At 42.8% G+C, this 18408-nt stretch overlaps 1 protein-coding gene across 2 annotated transcripts in view; it reads right to left on the reverse strand.

Moving 5' to 3' along the window:
- LIMK1 (LIM domain kinase 1) overlaps positions 1 to 18408 on the reverse strand; it is a 115816-nt gene that overhangs the window by 10666 nt on the left and 86742 nt on the right. For both annotated transcript variants that reach the window (XM_040423606.1, XM_040423607.1), the window contains 7 exons: positions 14760 to 14898; positions 14484 to 14593; positions 12503 to 12673; positions 5455 to 5560; positions 5239 to 5363; positions 3677 to 3860; positions 1650 to 1736 (listed from right to left, as the gene is read on the reverse strand). In XM_040423606.1, coding sequence (XP_040279540.1) covers positions 1650 to 1736; positions 3677 to 3860; positions 5239 to 5363; positions 5455 to 5560; positions 12503 to 12673; positions 14484 to 14593; positions 14760 to 14898 — 922 coding nt within the window. The remainder of the gene's footprint in view (positions 1 to 1649; positions 1737 to 3676; positions 3861 to 5238; positions 5364 to 5454; positions 5561 to 12502; positions 12674 to 14483; positions 14594 to 14759; positions 14899 to 18408) is intronic.

Genomic DNA, 18408 nt, shown 5'->3' on the forward strand with positions numbered 1-18408 from the left:
AAACACTCCCCATAGCTGTAGCTTGAAATAAATCTAGTACAGCAGTGAATGAAGAGATCTCTGAATCCATATGAGGTACAGGGCTGGTTCTAGCTTTGTTAGACCAAGACTGTCATGTACTATATCATGTCTGAATATCATTTTTTGCAGTACTCATGGCATAACCCATTAAACACCTTAAGGACCCAGGATGAGAATTCTCGTCTTAAATTGCCGGTACTTTTTTCCCCAGGGCGAGCATTCTCGTCCTGCGGTTCTTTCCCTGCCCCACATGCAGTGCCACTATCAGCGGCAGGGTCCGGCTGTTACTGACAGCCGGAACCCTGCTGCATCCGCCAGCATCGGTGATAACACCGATGCCGGTGGATTAACCCCTCATATTCCGCGGTCAGCGCTGACCGCGGCATATGGGAGGTTCGTACTCCCTCTCCTGATCCATCGGGTCCCCGCACTGCTGTGACGGGACCCGATTGTTGCCATGGCAGCCCCAAGCCTTTCAAAGGCCTTGGGGCCTGGCAGCTGCGTTGGCCTATGTGGCCCAGCCCCCAGGCAGGGTCTCATAGGCAAACTATCAGTTAGATGTATTGTACTGCATTGAAACAGGGATCAGACCGTACAAATGTTGAAGTCCCATAGTGGGACAAAAATAAAAAAGTAAATAAAAGTGTTTAACAAAAAATAAAAAAGTTTCAAGGAAAAAAGAAAAAGCCCCTTTTCCATAAAAACACGCATATAAAATTGTAAAAAAAAAACAAACAAACCAAAAAACAGACATATTGGGTATCGCCGCTTCCGTAACAACCTGCTCTATAAAAATATCAGAGGATCCAACCCGTCTGGTGAACGCCGTAAAAAAATTAAATAAAAACTCATTTTCAAGCCATCACAAAATGCAATAGTGCAATACCAAGCGATCAAAACGTCATATGTACCCAAAAATGGTACTCCGCAAACCGTCATCTTATCCTGCAAAAAAAAAAGATCCTACATAAGAAAATCGGCCAAAAAATAAAAAAAAATATGGCTTTCAAAAAATGAAGACATAAAAACATTATTGTTTTTCTTAAAAAAATGCTTTTATTGTGTAAAACCAAAATAAATATAAAAAATAGACAAATTAGGTATCGCCGCATCCATAACAACCTGCTCTATAAAAATATCACACGAACAACCTTGTCACCTTACATCACAAAAAGAGTAATACCAAATGATCAAAAAGTTGTATTTACCCAAAAATAGTACTAATCAAACCGTCACCTCATACAGCAAAGTTTTTCTTCTGTAAATGTTGGATTTTTAATAAACAAAGGTACATTATATCGACTCAAATTTTCCACTATCATGAAGTACAATGTATCGCGAGAAAACAATCTCAGAATAGTTTGGATAAGTAAAAGCATTCCGAAGTTATTACCACAAAGTGATATGTCAAATTTCCAAAAAACTACCTGGTCCTTAAGGTGAACACTTCATAACCCCTGTGATGTCATAACTTGAACTGGTGCCCCACAGATGCTCCTGGTCCATTCCCCCCTCTCATGTCATTGGTGGTGGCTTCACTAGAGCCGGCTGCGGCTTGAGGGGCTGCACAGTACTCAAGCGCCACCACATCGCAACTGCGTTTGGTCGTACCCTTAGAAAATACTTGCCTCTTTTAAAAAGGCTCTTTGTGTCTCTTCATCAAATCTAATTAATTCCTTCATCACCATCACTTCACCAGTCTGACGATGAGTAACCTGAAAAGCAAGAGAAACACAGGCTTATGTATTAATGCCAGCTTCTGCTATAAATACATACAAAAATATGGCATTATATTTTTATTGATATATCATTTGGCGTAGACCATATATCCGGGCATTTCTAAAGAACAGACATACAGTATAATAGGACTGAAACGATTACTCGATTGAATCGAGTAATTCGACACAAAAAAATCCTCGATGAAAATTTTTTGCATCGAGGATTCGTTTGTGTCACGTGACCACGGAGCGGGAGTGAAGCGCTTGCTATTACTTACCGCTCCGTGGTCACCCGCCGTCCCGTACCGCACTGCACTGGATCTTGACACATCGTCAGGTCATAGTGCACGTAAGGATCCAGTGCAGCGTGCGGAAAAGAAGAGGAAGGGGCTGTGGAGCAGCACCCCTACAGGAAAGGTAAGTATTTTATTTCACTGGCACTGGGGACATGGCACTGAAGGGGGACAGCAAGCAATGGATGGCATGGAGGGGCAGATGGCAGTGGGGGACATGGAGGGGCTGATCTGATGGCACTGGGGGAGTGGGGACATGGAGGGGCTGATCTGATTGCACTGGGGGACATGGAGGGGTTGATCTGATGGCACTGGGGGACATAGAGGGGCTGATCTGATGGCACTAGGGGACATGGAGGGGCTGATCTGATGGCACTGGGGGACATGGGGGGCTGATCTGATGGCACTGGGGGAGTGGGGGACATGGAGGGGCTGATCTGATGGCACTGGGCGAGTGGGGGACATGGAGGGGCTGATCTGATGGCACTGGGGGACATGGGGGGCTGATCTGATGGCACCGGGGGACATGGAGGGGCTGATCTGATGGCACTGGAGGACATTGAGGGGCTGATCTGATGGCACTGGAGGACATTGAGGGGCTGATCTGATGGCACTGGAGGACATTGAGGGGCTGATCTGATGGCACTGGGGGACATGGAGGGGCTGATCTGATGACACTGGGGGACATGGAGGGGCTGATCTGATGGCACTGGGGTAGTGGGGGACATGGATGGGCTGATCTGATGGCACTGGGGGAGTGGGATACATGGCAATGGATGGCATGGAGGGGCTGATGGCACTGGGGGAGTGGAGCTGAAGGTACTGGGATGGGGGGAGCTGATGGCACTGGGGGAACGGAGCTGATGGCACTGGGGTGGGCGGAAGCTGATGGCACGGGGGTGGATAGTGGAGCTGATGGCAATGCGGGAACTGATGCACTTGGGCTGATCGCACAGGGGGGAACGAAGGGTGTTGGGGACTGATGGCAGGGGGTCTGATGAGTTTTTATAAAGGAAAACAGTCTATTAATTCATTTTTTCATATTAGATTACTCGATTAATCGTAAAAACTAATCAACAGAATACTCGATTACTAAAATAATTGTTTACTGCAGCCCTACAGTATAAGATAAACGTATTCAGAGAATATTACATGTCATACAATACATTACATTAATAATAAAAATTAAAAAAATCTTAGTACAGTGGTCCCTCAAGATACAATATTAATTGGTTCCAGGACAACCATTGTATGGTGAAACCATTGTAAATTAAGTAATCGGTTCCAAAGCCCGAAAATGTAATCCAAGATAAGAGAAAATTAAGATTTAAGAAAAATAAGCAGATAACTAAGACTGATAGAACAAGTCCTTATATATAACAGTCAGGAATAGCTGCTAACTAGCAACTAATCCAGCTATTTCACCAGAGAAGTGTCCTTGATTGGTTGGATCTGAGTCTGAGGCATTGTATGTTGAGTCTGGTTTTAACTTACGATGGGTCAAAAAAGACCATTGTTCTGTATGTTGAAAATATTGTATCCTGAGGCCATTGTATCTTGAGGGATCACTGTACTGATTCAACTAGCACAATAGATGGATCTTTTCAGGATAGGACGGGGCTTGCCTGTTGCTTGGGTACTTACCCTGATTGCCTGCCCAAAGCAGCCCCTTCCCAGCACTTCTCCCGGGATGAGATCTGAGGACCTGAATATACGATGTGATCCAGTAACACCACGGACAGATTCAGAGCGACACATATCTCTTCTGGAGCAGGATGGGGAACCCACACAGCTAGATCCAGGTGATCTGTCTATACTGCAGCTGCGCCTTCACATGGGAGAAGTAAAAAAGACATTAAATACCAGTATAAAAACTCTTAATTTTCTTTAAGTAGTAGTTCTTTATAAGATGGAGGATAGCTTTGGGTGGTGGCCCCCCAAAGACTGATTTCCTGCCTGTAAGATCAATGTGTCTCTGTGTGATCATTGCCCGTGCTGACCTCACACTGCTCTGCTGTGTGATAGATCACAGTACCACTGGCAGCACTCTCTCTCCCTATGCTTTGCATAGGTGACCATGCTCTGAGCAAGGATGAGGAGAACTTCCCCAAGATACTGCAGAGATGCAGAGGAAAAGGGAGCAAGACGCCATCAACTGCTAGAGAATATACCACTGGAAGTGCTATTCTACCACAGCAATGTTATCACAGGTTCTTACTGCAGCATCAGCACCGCTATGGTAGCGCTCCCTGCAGTCAGGGTTGTTAAGGATTTTATTTTATATAAAATATGGGGTGTTCATGTCAAACAGACATGGTAAAAAATATTTACCCTCCCACCACCAGACCATCTTTACATTGCTAAGACTTGGTACCACACCATCCACAAGTGCGGGAAGCTTGCTGTTAAAGGTTATAAATGTAATGGCCGCATAGTGAAAAGTGCAATGTACCGGGAGTAGAGGGACAGTCCCTCTACCGCAGGTAAATTACTGTAATGAACGAATCAGATTTGTACATAGCTGTAAGAACCAATTCGCTCATCACTATTACTGACAATGCCGCGAGCACAGTGCAGAGGTCCAGAGTGCAGCAGTCCTGAGGTCGGCCAGGAACATACAGTATTATAAATCATTATGATGCTGTGAGTTCACGTCAGAGGAGCAGTTCGATAAATACAGCCGGCACATAGACTGTATATGCCGTACTAAATGCGCTTGTTTGAAACTGGGTTTCCACAGTCATTTTTTTTATGTCAAACCCAGGAGTGAATCTCAGTCTTTCCTTTACACATGTCCTCCGTTTATGATCCATTCCTGCCCGTTTCTTCAAAAACTGCATTGAAAAAACAAGGTGGAAACACAGCCTTAGGGTCCATTCACATGTCCGTTGTTTCTTTCCTGATCTGTTCCGTTTTTTGCGGAACAGATCTGGACCCATTCATTTTCAATGGGTCCTGAAAAAAATCGGACAGCTCAATGTCCGATTTTTTTTCAGGACCCATTGAAAATGAATGGGTCCAGATCTGGTCCAGATCTGTTCCGCAAAAAACGGAACAGATCAGGAAAGAAATAACGGACGTGTGAATGGACCCTTATACTTCTTCCAGCACATTCCTATCACCAGAAGTTATTTTATGGTTTTAGTATGAGACATAATGCTAATTATTAAATCAGGAGGATCATAATGTTACACCTATGGACGTACGTAACAGGCCTCTGGCGTCTGATTCCAGGTTCTGTGCAGGGAGTGGGCAAAGTGGTATTTTCATGTGGATCGTGCTCAATGGTTAACTGTAAGAGCCGGCTAGTCTCCTGTATTAAAATATCAATCTGCAGAAAAGAAAACAAAAAGATGATAGGATTTCTAAAAATGTACAATAGTAGGACAAAAAACAGCAAGAGATCAAGTATAGTGGCTCACCTCATCAAGGGGAACGCTGCGAATAGGGGTGCCATTGATCTCCAGTATCCGATCTCCAACATGAATTGAGCCTTGAATGTCGGGACTGAGACAATCAGCATCCAGTCTAAAACACATTGAAAAGAGTGTTGGCGTATATACATTATTATAGCAATTTCCGCCATAGAAGATACTTCATCATGTATGGGGTAGCCATGAACAACTAGAAAATAATATGTATTATTAGAATAAATATTATAAATCTACTATTATTTGCTATATTTCTTACAATTATGTACATACACTCACATTGTGCAAACTACATGCAAAATCCAGAGCTCTCAGATCCATCGCCCATTCCCAACATAAACCGTGTCCGTAACAAAAGCAGACATGTGGTTTAAGTTTGCAGAGCAATTAAAACAAGTTTTTTTTTTTTTTTTTTTGTAGATGGATGGTTCCAAAATAGTGATTTTAATAAACTATTTTAATGACCTGGAAAAGAACATGATCACCGCTGAACCTGACATCTCATTATTTAGGTCTCACAAGCCACATTAGTCAATTCTGATATGTCTACTCCTCCGTGGCTATTCAGTTCTCTATCTCTGGGGCAAAATGGGTTAAAAAAGTCCAGAATACCTTTGCATTTACTGACAGAAAACAAGTTCAAATGATAAGGAATGGAAAAACAAAGCATATTAAAGGGGTTTTCTAAGAGGAGAATATTTGTGACCTGTCATCAATATCTAACCCCTGGCATCCATGCTGGAGGCCACAGCACGTTCGTGGGTCACATGGTTTAGTTGCAGTTCAGTCCCGTTCAAGTATCAAGGGTCAATAAAAGCAGGTACATTACTTTTATAGACCTTTGAGACTCTATTAACACTACTATCAAAATAAGGTCATCTGGAGAAACAGCAGGTTTCTAAAGGTCTTTAGGTATTGGAATAATCAAATGAAAGTTACGTTTTAATATAAGGGTCAAAAACAGGGATTTGTTTAGCCACTTGGCTATTACTTTTTCTATATAAGTACCCTGGACCACTGGAGAGGTTTATGTATGGAGCCAATGCCCAGAGATCACAGAGAAGACTATAGGGTACACTATACTGTGCAACAGTCCAATATATTGTGTGTAAGACTGTCCTATAACTGCCTGCTGTGCATTTGTTCCAGACCCCACCCAGTGCCACAATGCCACCCTCTGCTCCCTGCCATAATGACGTCTCTGTTCAATTCTTATCTACCGCTCCGATCCCTACGTGACAGATTTGGTGCTTCAAGAAAGGTAGCAAGATTCAGTCTTCTGAGAGATAAATTTAAAATTGTCAAAATTTGCTATTTTTATATGGAAGACATTATAGAGGAGACTAGTAATGGTTTCCCTGCATGAATAGCAACCCCTTAATGTTATGTCTACGTATTATATATATATACTAGCAGAAGGACCCGGCTTCGCACGGGTATATTTCATCTATTTCATTTAATGTTTGTGTGTGTCGTTAAAAGATATTGACAGTATCCCCCATAACATTTACCTCTACAGCACCCCGCCCCCTTAACAGTTAACTCCACAGCCTCCCACCCCTTAACACTGACCCCCCCACAGTGCCCCACCTCCTTAAAATAGGATCTCCACAGCAGCCCATCCCCTTAACTTTGACCTTCACAGCAGCCTGCCCCTTTAACAGCAAGTTTCACAGCACCCCACTCCCTTGACAGTGACCTCCTCAGGGGTCCGCCCCTTAACAGTGACCTCTACAGCACCCCGCCCCTTAACACTGACCTCCATAGGGGACCGTCCCCTTATCTGTGACCTCCACTGTTCCCTGCCCCTTAAAAGAGACCTCCCCATCACCCATCCCTTTAACAGTGAATGAAACAGTACCCCTTTCCCTTAACAGTGACCTCACAGTACCCTGCCCCCTTAACAGTGACCTCCGCAGTGCCCTCCCCTTTAACAATGTCCTCCACAGCGGCCTGCCCCCTTAACAGTAACATCCACAGTGAACGCCCCTTTAACAGTGACTTCCATAGTGCCTGCCCCTTTAACAGTGACCTCCACAGTGCCTGCCCCTTTAACAGTGACCTCCACAGTGCCCGCCCCTTTATCAGAGAACTCCATAGCGCCCGTCCATTTAATAGTGGCCCCTGCCCCCCATGCATGTAGCAGTGTAGTTGCGCCGTCATACGTCATATGACTGAATATTTAAGGACCTAGCAACTGCTAAAACCTGTGATCAGTTGTTATGGCAACCTGGAGTAGGACCTGCGAGCTTCTATTGGCTAATAAGGGACATGTGACTGTGTAAATGGCAGTTCGGATTTAAGTGAAAGGCTTGCTGGCTTCTATTGGCTAATGCAGGTGATATTTTGGGAATAACTCCGGAATGGTACGTCCTAAAGAGCTGAGACCCGGTCTAATACCTTCCCGGAGACCTGATGTACCTGTGTGCCAAATTTGGTAAAGATCGGTCCAGTCGTTTGGTCGCGCATAAAGAACGTCCAGACAGACAGACGTCTAGACAGAAACTCATTTATATATATATATATATATATATATATATAAAAGAGATGAATAACTGCAATTTTTGTACCCCTCCTCAGCTTAAAATACTCCTCAAAAATAGTAAGAGGAGTATTTTTACTCTTCTGGAAAAAATGTAGTGCAACCTCTGTATGGCGCTGTGCCTTGTACGCTGTAAGGAGGCCGCAGAGCTCACCAGAGCGCCACAGCCTCTTCAAAAAGCAGATCGGCAGGGGTACTGGGTGTCAACAATTAGATATTGATGACCTATTCTGAGGATAGGTCATTAATATAGGAGATACAGAAAAGTTATAAAACTCCTTTAAAAGGGGATGTCTGGAGGATACAAATTTTGTAATAAAGGAACAAAATTGGTATAAGGTCCCCTGCTGGTCTATACTTCCTGGTACATCGCAACATGCAGGAAATGCCAGCTCAGCCAATCACTGGGTCACTGCTACATATGGGCAGTAATAAGCTAAGAGGTTATTTCCTGTGTGTCGAGAGGCACCAGGGGTATTCCAGGATTGTGCAGTGGATAGAGGCGGTAACTGCAGCGCTGCTTATATTTATTTAAATTGGAGACTCACTGCAGATTCCTGCTCCATCTACTAGACCAGGGATGATGAACCTGCAGCCCTTCTGCTCTTGCAAAACTACAACTCCCAGCATGCTCTAATAGCTGTAGACTGTCCAGGCATACTGGGAGTTGTCGTTTTGCAACAGCTGGAGGAATGCAGGTTTAGCATCTCTGGTCTAGTAGATGGACAGAGCTGCGTTGTTCTGGCACCTCAAACAGCGGATCAGTGGGTGTGCTGGGTGTCAGACCCCGCCAATCAGATATTGATGACCTGTCCTGGGGATAAGCTATCAATATTAAAATCCTAGAATACCCTTTATGTATTGCTTGTTTTATTTTTAACCTATTCTGACCATTTTCTAAGAAATTCTGGGCAACACCTTTAAAGAAGTTTTGTGACTTAAAGACTAGGGACATAAAAAATTTTTATTATTTTATTCAGCTCATTTTGGGCTAAAAATCATTTTTTTTGTTGGTCTTTATTACAAAATTTCAACAGTTTTTCTTCTAGAGCTTTCGATTTCAGTGTGTTTGCAGACTACCAGGCTTTCTGCTTCACACTGAATCCATCAGAGAACCTCTCTGTCGGCTGGAGCTGTAGCACTTATGTCTGAACTCCTGACAGCTCATAAACACTCATTTAAACTATATTATTATAAAATTGATAACATAAACTGTTAGGAAAGTACAGATAAAGACTACAGATTCATGCACCGAAACTGAAATCTATAGAAGAAAAACTGTTTTAACAGGAAAAAAAATTATCTTTAGCCCAAAGTGATCTTTACCCTTAGTTTGGAAAGCTTTGCAATTTATGAAAATGATCTGTGCTTCAATTCCTCATTGTTTTCTGTCAGTGAATGGAAGGGGTGTCTAATGGTATGTGCCCACGGGACGCAAAATACCACAGAAAAGTGCGCTGCCGATTCAGCCGTGGATGTGTGGCATAAACTGCATAAATTACATGTGGTAATGGCTGTGGATTTCACCCTCACCTGTGCAAAGGTGGAAATCTGTGGTGAAGATCCGCAAGATATACTGACACGTTGCAGATTTCAAATCCGCACTGTATTTACACTTCACATTTTTTAGGCAGCATGTGAATCTTTTTAAAAATCGTATCCACCTTGCTGGTACTGCACAAGGCTGTGCATATCCGCCATGTGTGAACGTGCCCCAAAGATATTTTCAATGATCGCATATATGACATTGTGGAGCGCATTCACTGCAGATACATGAAAAAATATAGACACAAACAGATGATTCGGTTGTCTGCCCACATCCTCACCTTGTGCAGTTACTTAACTTTATGGATAAAAAAAATCTATTGGCACCAAACTCGGTCAAAGTGACCTAATCTCTGAGCGTGCGAGCAATGAAAAGAAGGTTTCCATGGAAACAGCTGACAAAATTAGACAAGTATTTCTGAACAGTCTGGAATTCTGTGTGTCCATCGTTGATACAGTTATGGTTGAGCTCTGTTCACTCGGGCAGTTTACTGCTCTGTAATTTGGTCGTTGCAGTACAGTATTTTGTGCCTTGTATGGCGGCATTATTTGTACAGCAGACCTTGATATGGGCCTGATAGCAATTATCTGAACAAAAATGAAAAAGCTATCCAAATCTATCCAGTGATGACTGATGGGGTACTTTTGCATATGTCGGCCAGGTTAACATTTCAATAATGCTTCTTTACAGTATTGAAGAGTGTTGTGATACTTGCCAATCCTGCTATCCCCTAAAGACGGAGGGGCTTATACAAAGACAAATTAGTCTTTTTGGGGGTGATCCCATGTTTGGGGAAATCCCAGGGGTTATTCAAAGCTTAAAGGGAACCTGTCATTAACTTTATGCTGACATCACTGAGGGCAGCATAAAGTAGTGACAGGAATGCTGATTTCAGCGGTGTGTCACTCATGAGCTAATAGTAAGTGGTTGCTGAGAACCAGCATCATAATCATTGCAGCTCAGGCCTTGAAAAGAGTCAAATCTACCTGAGAAGAGTCATGGTTATTATAATCTCCTGCTCTCCTGCCCATCTGCTGATGATTGGCAGTTCTCTCCTAGAGAGAAAGGGAGAAAACTAGGTAGAAGACTGTCAGTCATCAGCAGGTGGGCAGGAGAGCAGGAATTCATGAATAACCATGACTCTTCTCAGGTGGCCGTGACTCTTTTCCAGGCCCAGTCTGCAATGACTGTGATGTTGGTTCTCGGCAACCACTTACTTTTAACTTTTAAATGACAGACCGCTGAAATCAACTCACCTGTCTCTACTTTATACTGCTGTTAGTATGGGCAGAATAAAGTTGACGACAGGTTAATTTTATATATATATATATATATATATATATATATATATATATATATACAGTACAGACCAAAAGTTTGGACACACCTTCTCATTCAAAGAGTTTTCTTTATTTTCATGACTATGAAGGCATCAAAACTATGAATTAACACATGTGGAATTATATACATAACAAACAAGTGTGAAACAACTGAAAATATGTCATATTCTAGGTTCTTTAAAGTAGCGACCTTTTGCTTTGATTACTGCTTTGCACACTCTTGGCATTCTCTTGATGAGCTTCAAGAGGTAGTCCCCTGAAATGGTCTTCCAACATTCTTGAAGGAGTTCCCAGAGATGCTTAGCACTTGTTGGTCCTTTTGCCTTCACTCTGCGGTCCAGCTCACCCCAAACCATCTCGATTGGGTTCAGGTCCGGTGACTGTGGAGGCCAGGTCATCTGGCGCAGCACCCCATCACTCTCCTTCATGGTCAAATAGCCCTTACTTTCAAAGTTTTCCCAATTTTTCGGCTGACTGACTGACCTTCATTTCTTAAAGTAATGATGGCCACTCGTTTTTCTTTACTTAGCTGCTTTTTTCTTGCCATAATACAAATTCTAACAGTCCATTTTATAGGACTATCAGCTGTGTATCCACCTGACTTCTCCTCAACGCAACTGATGGTCCCAACCCCATTTATAAGGCAAGAAATCCCATTTATTAAACCTGACAGGGCACACCTGTGAAGTGAAAACCATTTCAGGGGACTACCTCTTGAAGCTCATCAAGAGAATGCCAAGAGTGTGCAAAGCAGTAATCAAAGCAAAAGGTGGCTACTTTGAAGAACCTAGAATATGACATATTTTCAGTTGTTTCACACTTGTTTGTTATGTATATAATTCCACATGTGTTAATTCATAGTTTTGATGCCTTCAGTGTGAATCTACAATTTTCATAGTCATGAAAATAAAGAAAACTCTTTGAATGAGAAGGTGTGTCCAAACTTTTGGTCTGTACTGTATATATATTTATATATTTTTTGCATATGGTTTTCTGGGATTTTTATACTGGAAAATAAGCAAGGCCATCAATTTCAGATCAGTGGGGGTCTGACACCCAGACAATCATCTGCTCAGGAGTAACTATGGCATCAGAAAAGAAACGCCAGAACTACACAGCTCTGTCCATTGTGTAGTGGACTGGTTTGTGTAGTTTAGGTGCCTATTTACAGTGTCGGAGCAAATTTTCAGTGGGGTGTGGGGTGCCAGATAGGTCATTTATAAAAATACTGCAAAACCCCTTTAAGCAAACAGCAGAAGAAAAGAAGTGTCTTCCAAAAGGGTTGTCTCTTGTAGACTCCACCCTTATGGGTGGCAAAAAAAGGGAATACCCCACTTGGGACCTAAAAGCCGGAACAGAGACCCGCTCTGGAGGACTTGATCCATCTATGTTTTACAAGGACGTCCATTCGGTGCAGGTGAGAAGCTAGCCTAACCATGGCTTTCCCTTGCTTGGTCATTTGCTGTGGTTCTGGGCCTTGGACCTGAGATGATCAGCAGCTGCAAACACTTTGATGACAATTTTCACATATCACACACTATGTCTATTACCGTATATATTATTTCTAGATTCAGATATGAAAATTGTCACAGAACCCCCATAAATACTCACTCACGGACTCGCACAGTGTGAGAATGCTCAGCACAGGATGGAGTGATGGAGACAGACAGACCACGTCTACCATCGGAAGCTGGAAGAGACACCAGGGTCACCGTATGAGGTGATCGAGAGACTGGGGAGTCAATCACGGGCGTCAGGGAGATCTGGAAGTAGCATGGTCCACTGTCAGGAGAAATTAGGTTACATTTATGAAAAGGCATCAATGAAACCCTAGTTTTAATCCTTGAACCTGCTCTACAACTAAAGCCAGAATCTGACTATTTAGTGGTTCTCTACCTTCAATGCAATTCCTTTATATGTACCTCTCTCTCATATATGTGCATTACGTATAATATCAAATGCTTACACTGGAATTCAGCTCTTGTGGCCATTGGCAGGTAGACATGGCAACCATCAACCCTTCTCAATGTCCCTCGTACAGAAACAAGGTTATGTGTAATAGTGATAAAGCTCTACAATACAGCCACAGCCTGACATATTCAATTCCTTAAAATGCAGTAATGTTTCTGATTTGGCGATATATTCCGTGCAGTATTAAAGGGGTCTCCAACAGCCCCCCCATGTGCCGGGCCCCTCACAGGTAATATACTTGCCCTGCTCCTGGACCCCGCACCACCGCTTCTTCTTGTACACTGATGAAAACATCCGGTGTCAGGGGGGAGCAGCCAATTGCAGGCGAGGACGGGGACGAGCCTCCCTAGCATCGCAGGTGACGCTAGGGAGGCTCATCCCCGTCACCGCCTGCTCCCCCCCCCCCCCCCGACACCGGATGCTTTCATCCGTGTACAGGGAGAAGCAGCAGTGGCGGTGCGGAGACCAGGAGAGACACTGGGAGTGGGATAAGTATATTACCTGTGAGGGGCCCGGCACATGGAGGGGCTGTTGGAGACGTTGCATAAACCCTTCAATATTGCATCATCTGATTGTACAGCTGAAGAGTATATTTTTGTTCCTAAATGTCTGCCTATGATGCGTACAATAGCATACAATATAATTTAAAAAGAATACATCAACCATATTATTTCTGCTAAGTAAAAGTAAAAGCAAATATGGATATATTTTTTTTTTTCTATCTATGTAGTGGCCACCATGTCTGGCCATAAGAAATCAGTGTCTGGACATGACTCAATGGCCTCTATGTGAGAGAGTTGTGGGCGCGCTCTGTCATCTGTGCAGTGAGGGGGAGGAGGTAAGCTGTGACCATCACTTATCTAATATATAGGTGTGAGGAGAACTGCTAAGAATTGAGAAGTGTCAGCCTATTATTGGGCTTAGACTAGTTTCACACTAGCGCTAAAATAATCCGGCACTGCCAGAGACTGCTTTAGCATTAACTATAATGGGACTCAGCAGGAGTCCAGCCTTTTACCAGCAGTAGTGCTAGGATTCGGCCAGACAAAAACTAATGTCTGGTCCGATTATAGTCGAGGGCTCCGGCGAGTAAGATTTTTGTCTGGCCGAATCCCAACACTAATGCTGGATCCCTGTCTGGTCCTATTATAGTCAGTGGGCTCCGGTGGATAAAGGTAGTATCTGGCTATACCAGATATGATGAATCTGTCAGGCTATTCCTCTGCCGCAACAGCCTGCCGGATTATTTTAGCACTAGCCTTAGCGGTCAGAATAAAAACTGCAAGATTGCAGAGTTTTTAAATAATAATAGATATTGACACAATTGTAAAAAAAAATTATCCAAAAATGCTGAGATGTCCTTTCTCACGATACATTCCCTTAAAAAATGATAAGAAGTATTACTGACGGCAGACGGATCCTTTAGCGATCTGGCACTTTACTGGACAAAATGGTCCTGCTTGCAGAGTATTTTTAATAGAACCTGCACCAGAGGGCCCTAATGGAGCCTCTGACACAGATGTGAACGAGCTTTCAGTGTATAAAGATGGAGAGTAGTCTACTGGTATATCAGGCACTATCAAACTGAGACCAATCTCTTGGGGGTGACTATGTATCTTACCAGTATAACTTGGACCGCTCCACCAATGCATATGTCTCTCCATCACCGATGAAAGAGGAACAGCGGGAACATACAAAGCATTCTGGGTGATACTTGTGCTCTCCTGCCACCTATTAAAGCAGAAACATCAGTGTCATAAAGTGATCCACAAAGATCTGCATATTAAAAACCAATGACCAATAAGAGATATCAGTCCAAAATGTCTCTTGTTGCCCAGGAAAAGGACAGATACACACCACTGTCAGACACGTAACCCAACAGGCTTATCTTACTTACCATAACCAATCCTTTGGTGATATGCTCAGAGCAGCCTTGGCACATGCCGCCAAAGCGTGCCCAGTAGTGCTTTTTACAGAACAGTCTCCCATCTTTTTCATAGTAGCGGTGGGACAAGGACACACCACAATCGCTGCACCTAAAAAAAGAAAAAAAGAAAAAGGATTTCAGAACTAGACTGCAAAAATCTGATAATTTCACACACACATTCATTTATATTGAGATCCTACTTCAAAAGCAAAGATAATTTACAAATGAATACATTGAAGCCAGTGTCATATCCCTAAGGGCTATGTACACCTTTGGGGGTAATTTTTTTTATTATTGCACTGAACTAATTTTGAGCTAAAAAATAATTTTTCAATAATTTTGAACCCCTGTCTCTGTGCAGCCTTGAGTTTATCTGGTAGTAGGCTCTGTATTTTCTTTCTGCTCCATCAGGCAGCTCAGTTGAGGGCTCCTTATCTCTGACATTATAAACACTTGTTATAGATCAATGCTTCTCCTACTGATAAGAATGTGCCTAAATAAGTATATACGGATTTGTAGTAATTTAGAGACAAGGGTTATTAAATGAGGCACAAAGTGAAAGTACTATTCACACAGATAGACAAACAGTTAACCCTTTAATGACAGAACGGCTTAATATTTTGAATAAAGACCAATTAAAAAAAAAAAATTTAGCCCAAAATGAGTAAAGTGCAACCATAACAATTGCCCAGAAAGGTGTAGATACATTATCCTTTAAAGAAGCATTGTGAAGCATATTTTCTTAGAATTGTGCAATTCCTCTGTTATTCCTCCTGGAAATGGTAAACAATTACTGGATATCACCATTTTCCTTGTCAAAGTGGTATGTCCCTACACAGTCTGACACTGTTAGTCCTGATTGCACTGTGTAGGGACACGCTCCTTTGACAAAGTGAATACTAACAATCAGTTGCCAATTTAGACCTCAAGTACACAGTTTTATCAGATTTTCAGTCAGCAAAAAACCCCAGATTTCCATTTTCCCGAACACTTTTTTTTTCTCACGCTCATCAATAGGGGAAGGGCTATTCTCATCTGAAAAAATAGACAATAATAGGACTTGCGGTGAGATTCTTGGATTAGGTGGGCCATGACAAAAAAACTGATGTGTGGATAGCCCCAATGATGTGTATCGGTCAGTGTTCTTTCCTTTTTTTTTTTAAACGGACAGCACAAGGAAGAGGAATATAGACGTGTGCATGAGGCCCCAGGCTTATATCTCAGGATGTGTTCAGGGAAAAACTGATGGTTTTGCACGAAAGTTCAATCGGTTTTGTCTGCGACTGCGTTCAGTGTTTGTATGCAGAGGCAATCAGTTTTTGATGCTTTTTTTCAGGAAGGTGAAAAAAAAACACTGAACATCTACATCTCTTAGCAACCATCAGTGAAAAACACATTGCGTCTGGATGCCTTCGGTTTTTCAAGCAAGCCCTATTCATTTCTATTGGACCAGAACGCAGAGATGAAGTATGAAAAACAAATGAGTCAGCAATGGGTCAGGATTCAGTCTGTTTGCTATGCGTTCGCTACACGCAACGTATCCGAACGGAAAACTCGCTCGTGTGAAAGAGTCCTAAGAAAAGATGCTCCACAATTGTTATATTCAAGTATTTCGTAAAAGAGACAAGTCAGTCTAACCGACGGGTCCTCTCAAAGTTTTCACTATCCTGCAATTTTAAACACTATTCCACATGCTTTGGTTCACTAGAAGCCAATGTAGACAACTGCAATGACGTGCTCTTACACTAGATGGCGCCAAATATATTGAATTGTCATGTAAAGGGAAAAAACTGGCATTACCATCACAGTCAGAATAGCAGAATTTATGGATCTTTAGGTTACATAAGTGTGATCGAATAAAAGTGTTATGTAAAGAAGAACGGCACCATTCTATAGGCTCCATTCACATTACTGTACACAAGAATACATAGATGCATATACCGGCAAAAACTGTGGCGCCTTCATCCAGAATGAGTGCCTCTATCACGCCAGCTCATTGCAGGCTTTTCTTTTATTGTACAGAAAAGTGTAGTCAGTTTATTTAGTGTGAGAGTCTATGGCCGACATATGCCGCTGTTTGTGTAGACAGCAGCATCTGGAGGGATATATTGAAAAATACTCCTGTCAGAAGCCTTTCAGACATCCTTCTCACTACAGGGCTAATATACATCATACGGCTGTGGGCATCAAAGAGTTAGAGGGGTATTCCCACCTTACATACGGTATTAATGGTATGGCCCTCACCTAACCCTGAGCCCTATTTGCCGACTTTGTGCAGCCGCTTTGATGGTGTCCATTCCATTGAAGCCAAGGCAGTTACAGATGGATGCGGGCATAAATGTGTAAGATGGGCATGCCCCTTTCAGGGACACGCCATCATGAAGGTGCATTAACGTGTATTCTATATTGAGGGAGTTTCCAAGCAGACGCATTGTATTAGCCCAGTCTGAGGCCTAGCGGGTTCGTTTCTTGAAAATAACAATGGACGGGTTGCCGACACTGAATATAGTTAATGCCTTTGGAAAAGCACAGACAATGAAGACGAAATGCCAGCAGAATGCTTGGATGTATAGGGAGAGGTATAAGCAGTAGAAAGAGTGAAGTGCTTATGCCGCTGTACAGAACACTGGTGAGACCTCACTTGGAGTATTGTGCGCAGTACTGGAGGCCATATCTCCAGAAGGATATAGATACTCTAGAGAGAGTTCAGAGAAGAGCTACTAAACTAGTACATGGATTGCAGGATAAAACTTACCAGGAAAGGTTAAAGGACCTTAATATGTATAGCTTGGAAGAAAGAAGAGACAGAGGGGATATGATAGAAACTTTTAAATACATAAAGGGAATCAACTCGGTAAAGGAAGAGAGAATATTTAAAAGAAGAAAAACTACCACAAGAGGACACAGTTTTAAATTAGAGGGGCAAAGGTTTAAAAGTAATATAAGGAAGTATTACTTTACTGAGAGAGTAGTGGATGCATGGAATAGCCTTCCTGCAGAAGTGGTAGCTGCAAATACAGTGAAGGAGTTTAAGCATGCATGGGATAGGCATAAGGCCATCCTTTATATAAGATAGGGCCGGGGGCTATTCATAGTATTCAGTATATTGGGCAGACTAGATGGGCCAAATGGTTCTTATCTGCCGACACATTCTATGTTTCTATGGAAATGTCACGGTACTATATACAAATGACAAACTCGACTCATGAACTGACAGGCTCAGCTCTGCTACAGTAAACAGTAGATTAAGGGAACGTGCGGGACTGGTTTGGGTTATCCCAGTGCATGCTCTAGTCCTTGAGGGCCACTTAAAGGCTCAGCGCAAGATGATAATTAGGTAAGAGCCCAGGTGTCTCATGAAGGGGCAGCAGCGGGATAGTCTTCACTGTTACACAAAAGAAAAGGGGGATCAATTACAAGGACCACGAACATGTGTACATCTCTTCCCTGTATGTTCCTGGCAGAAGCGCCGCAGTACAGCGGACATCTCCAACAGGACGGCAAGGGTTCGGCTATGCTGCAATCTTGGTCGCGAGACTGCTCTTGTGCCTAAGGATCGCAGAGTAGCGGTGCTACCATAAAAATGAATGGTGCAGCAGCGCAACTTGAATGTTTTCTG

This window comes from Bufo bufo, chromosome 3 (genome assembly GCF_905171765.1).
Source record: "Bufo bufo chromosome 3, aBufBuf1.1, whole genome shotgun sequence".
In the NCBI taxonomy this organism is placed as follows: Eukaryota; Metazoa; Chordata; class Amphibia; order Anura; family Bufonidae; genus Bufo; species Bufo bufo.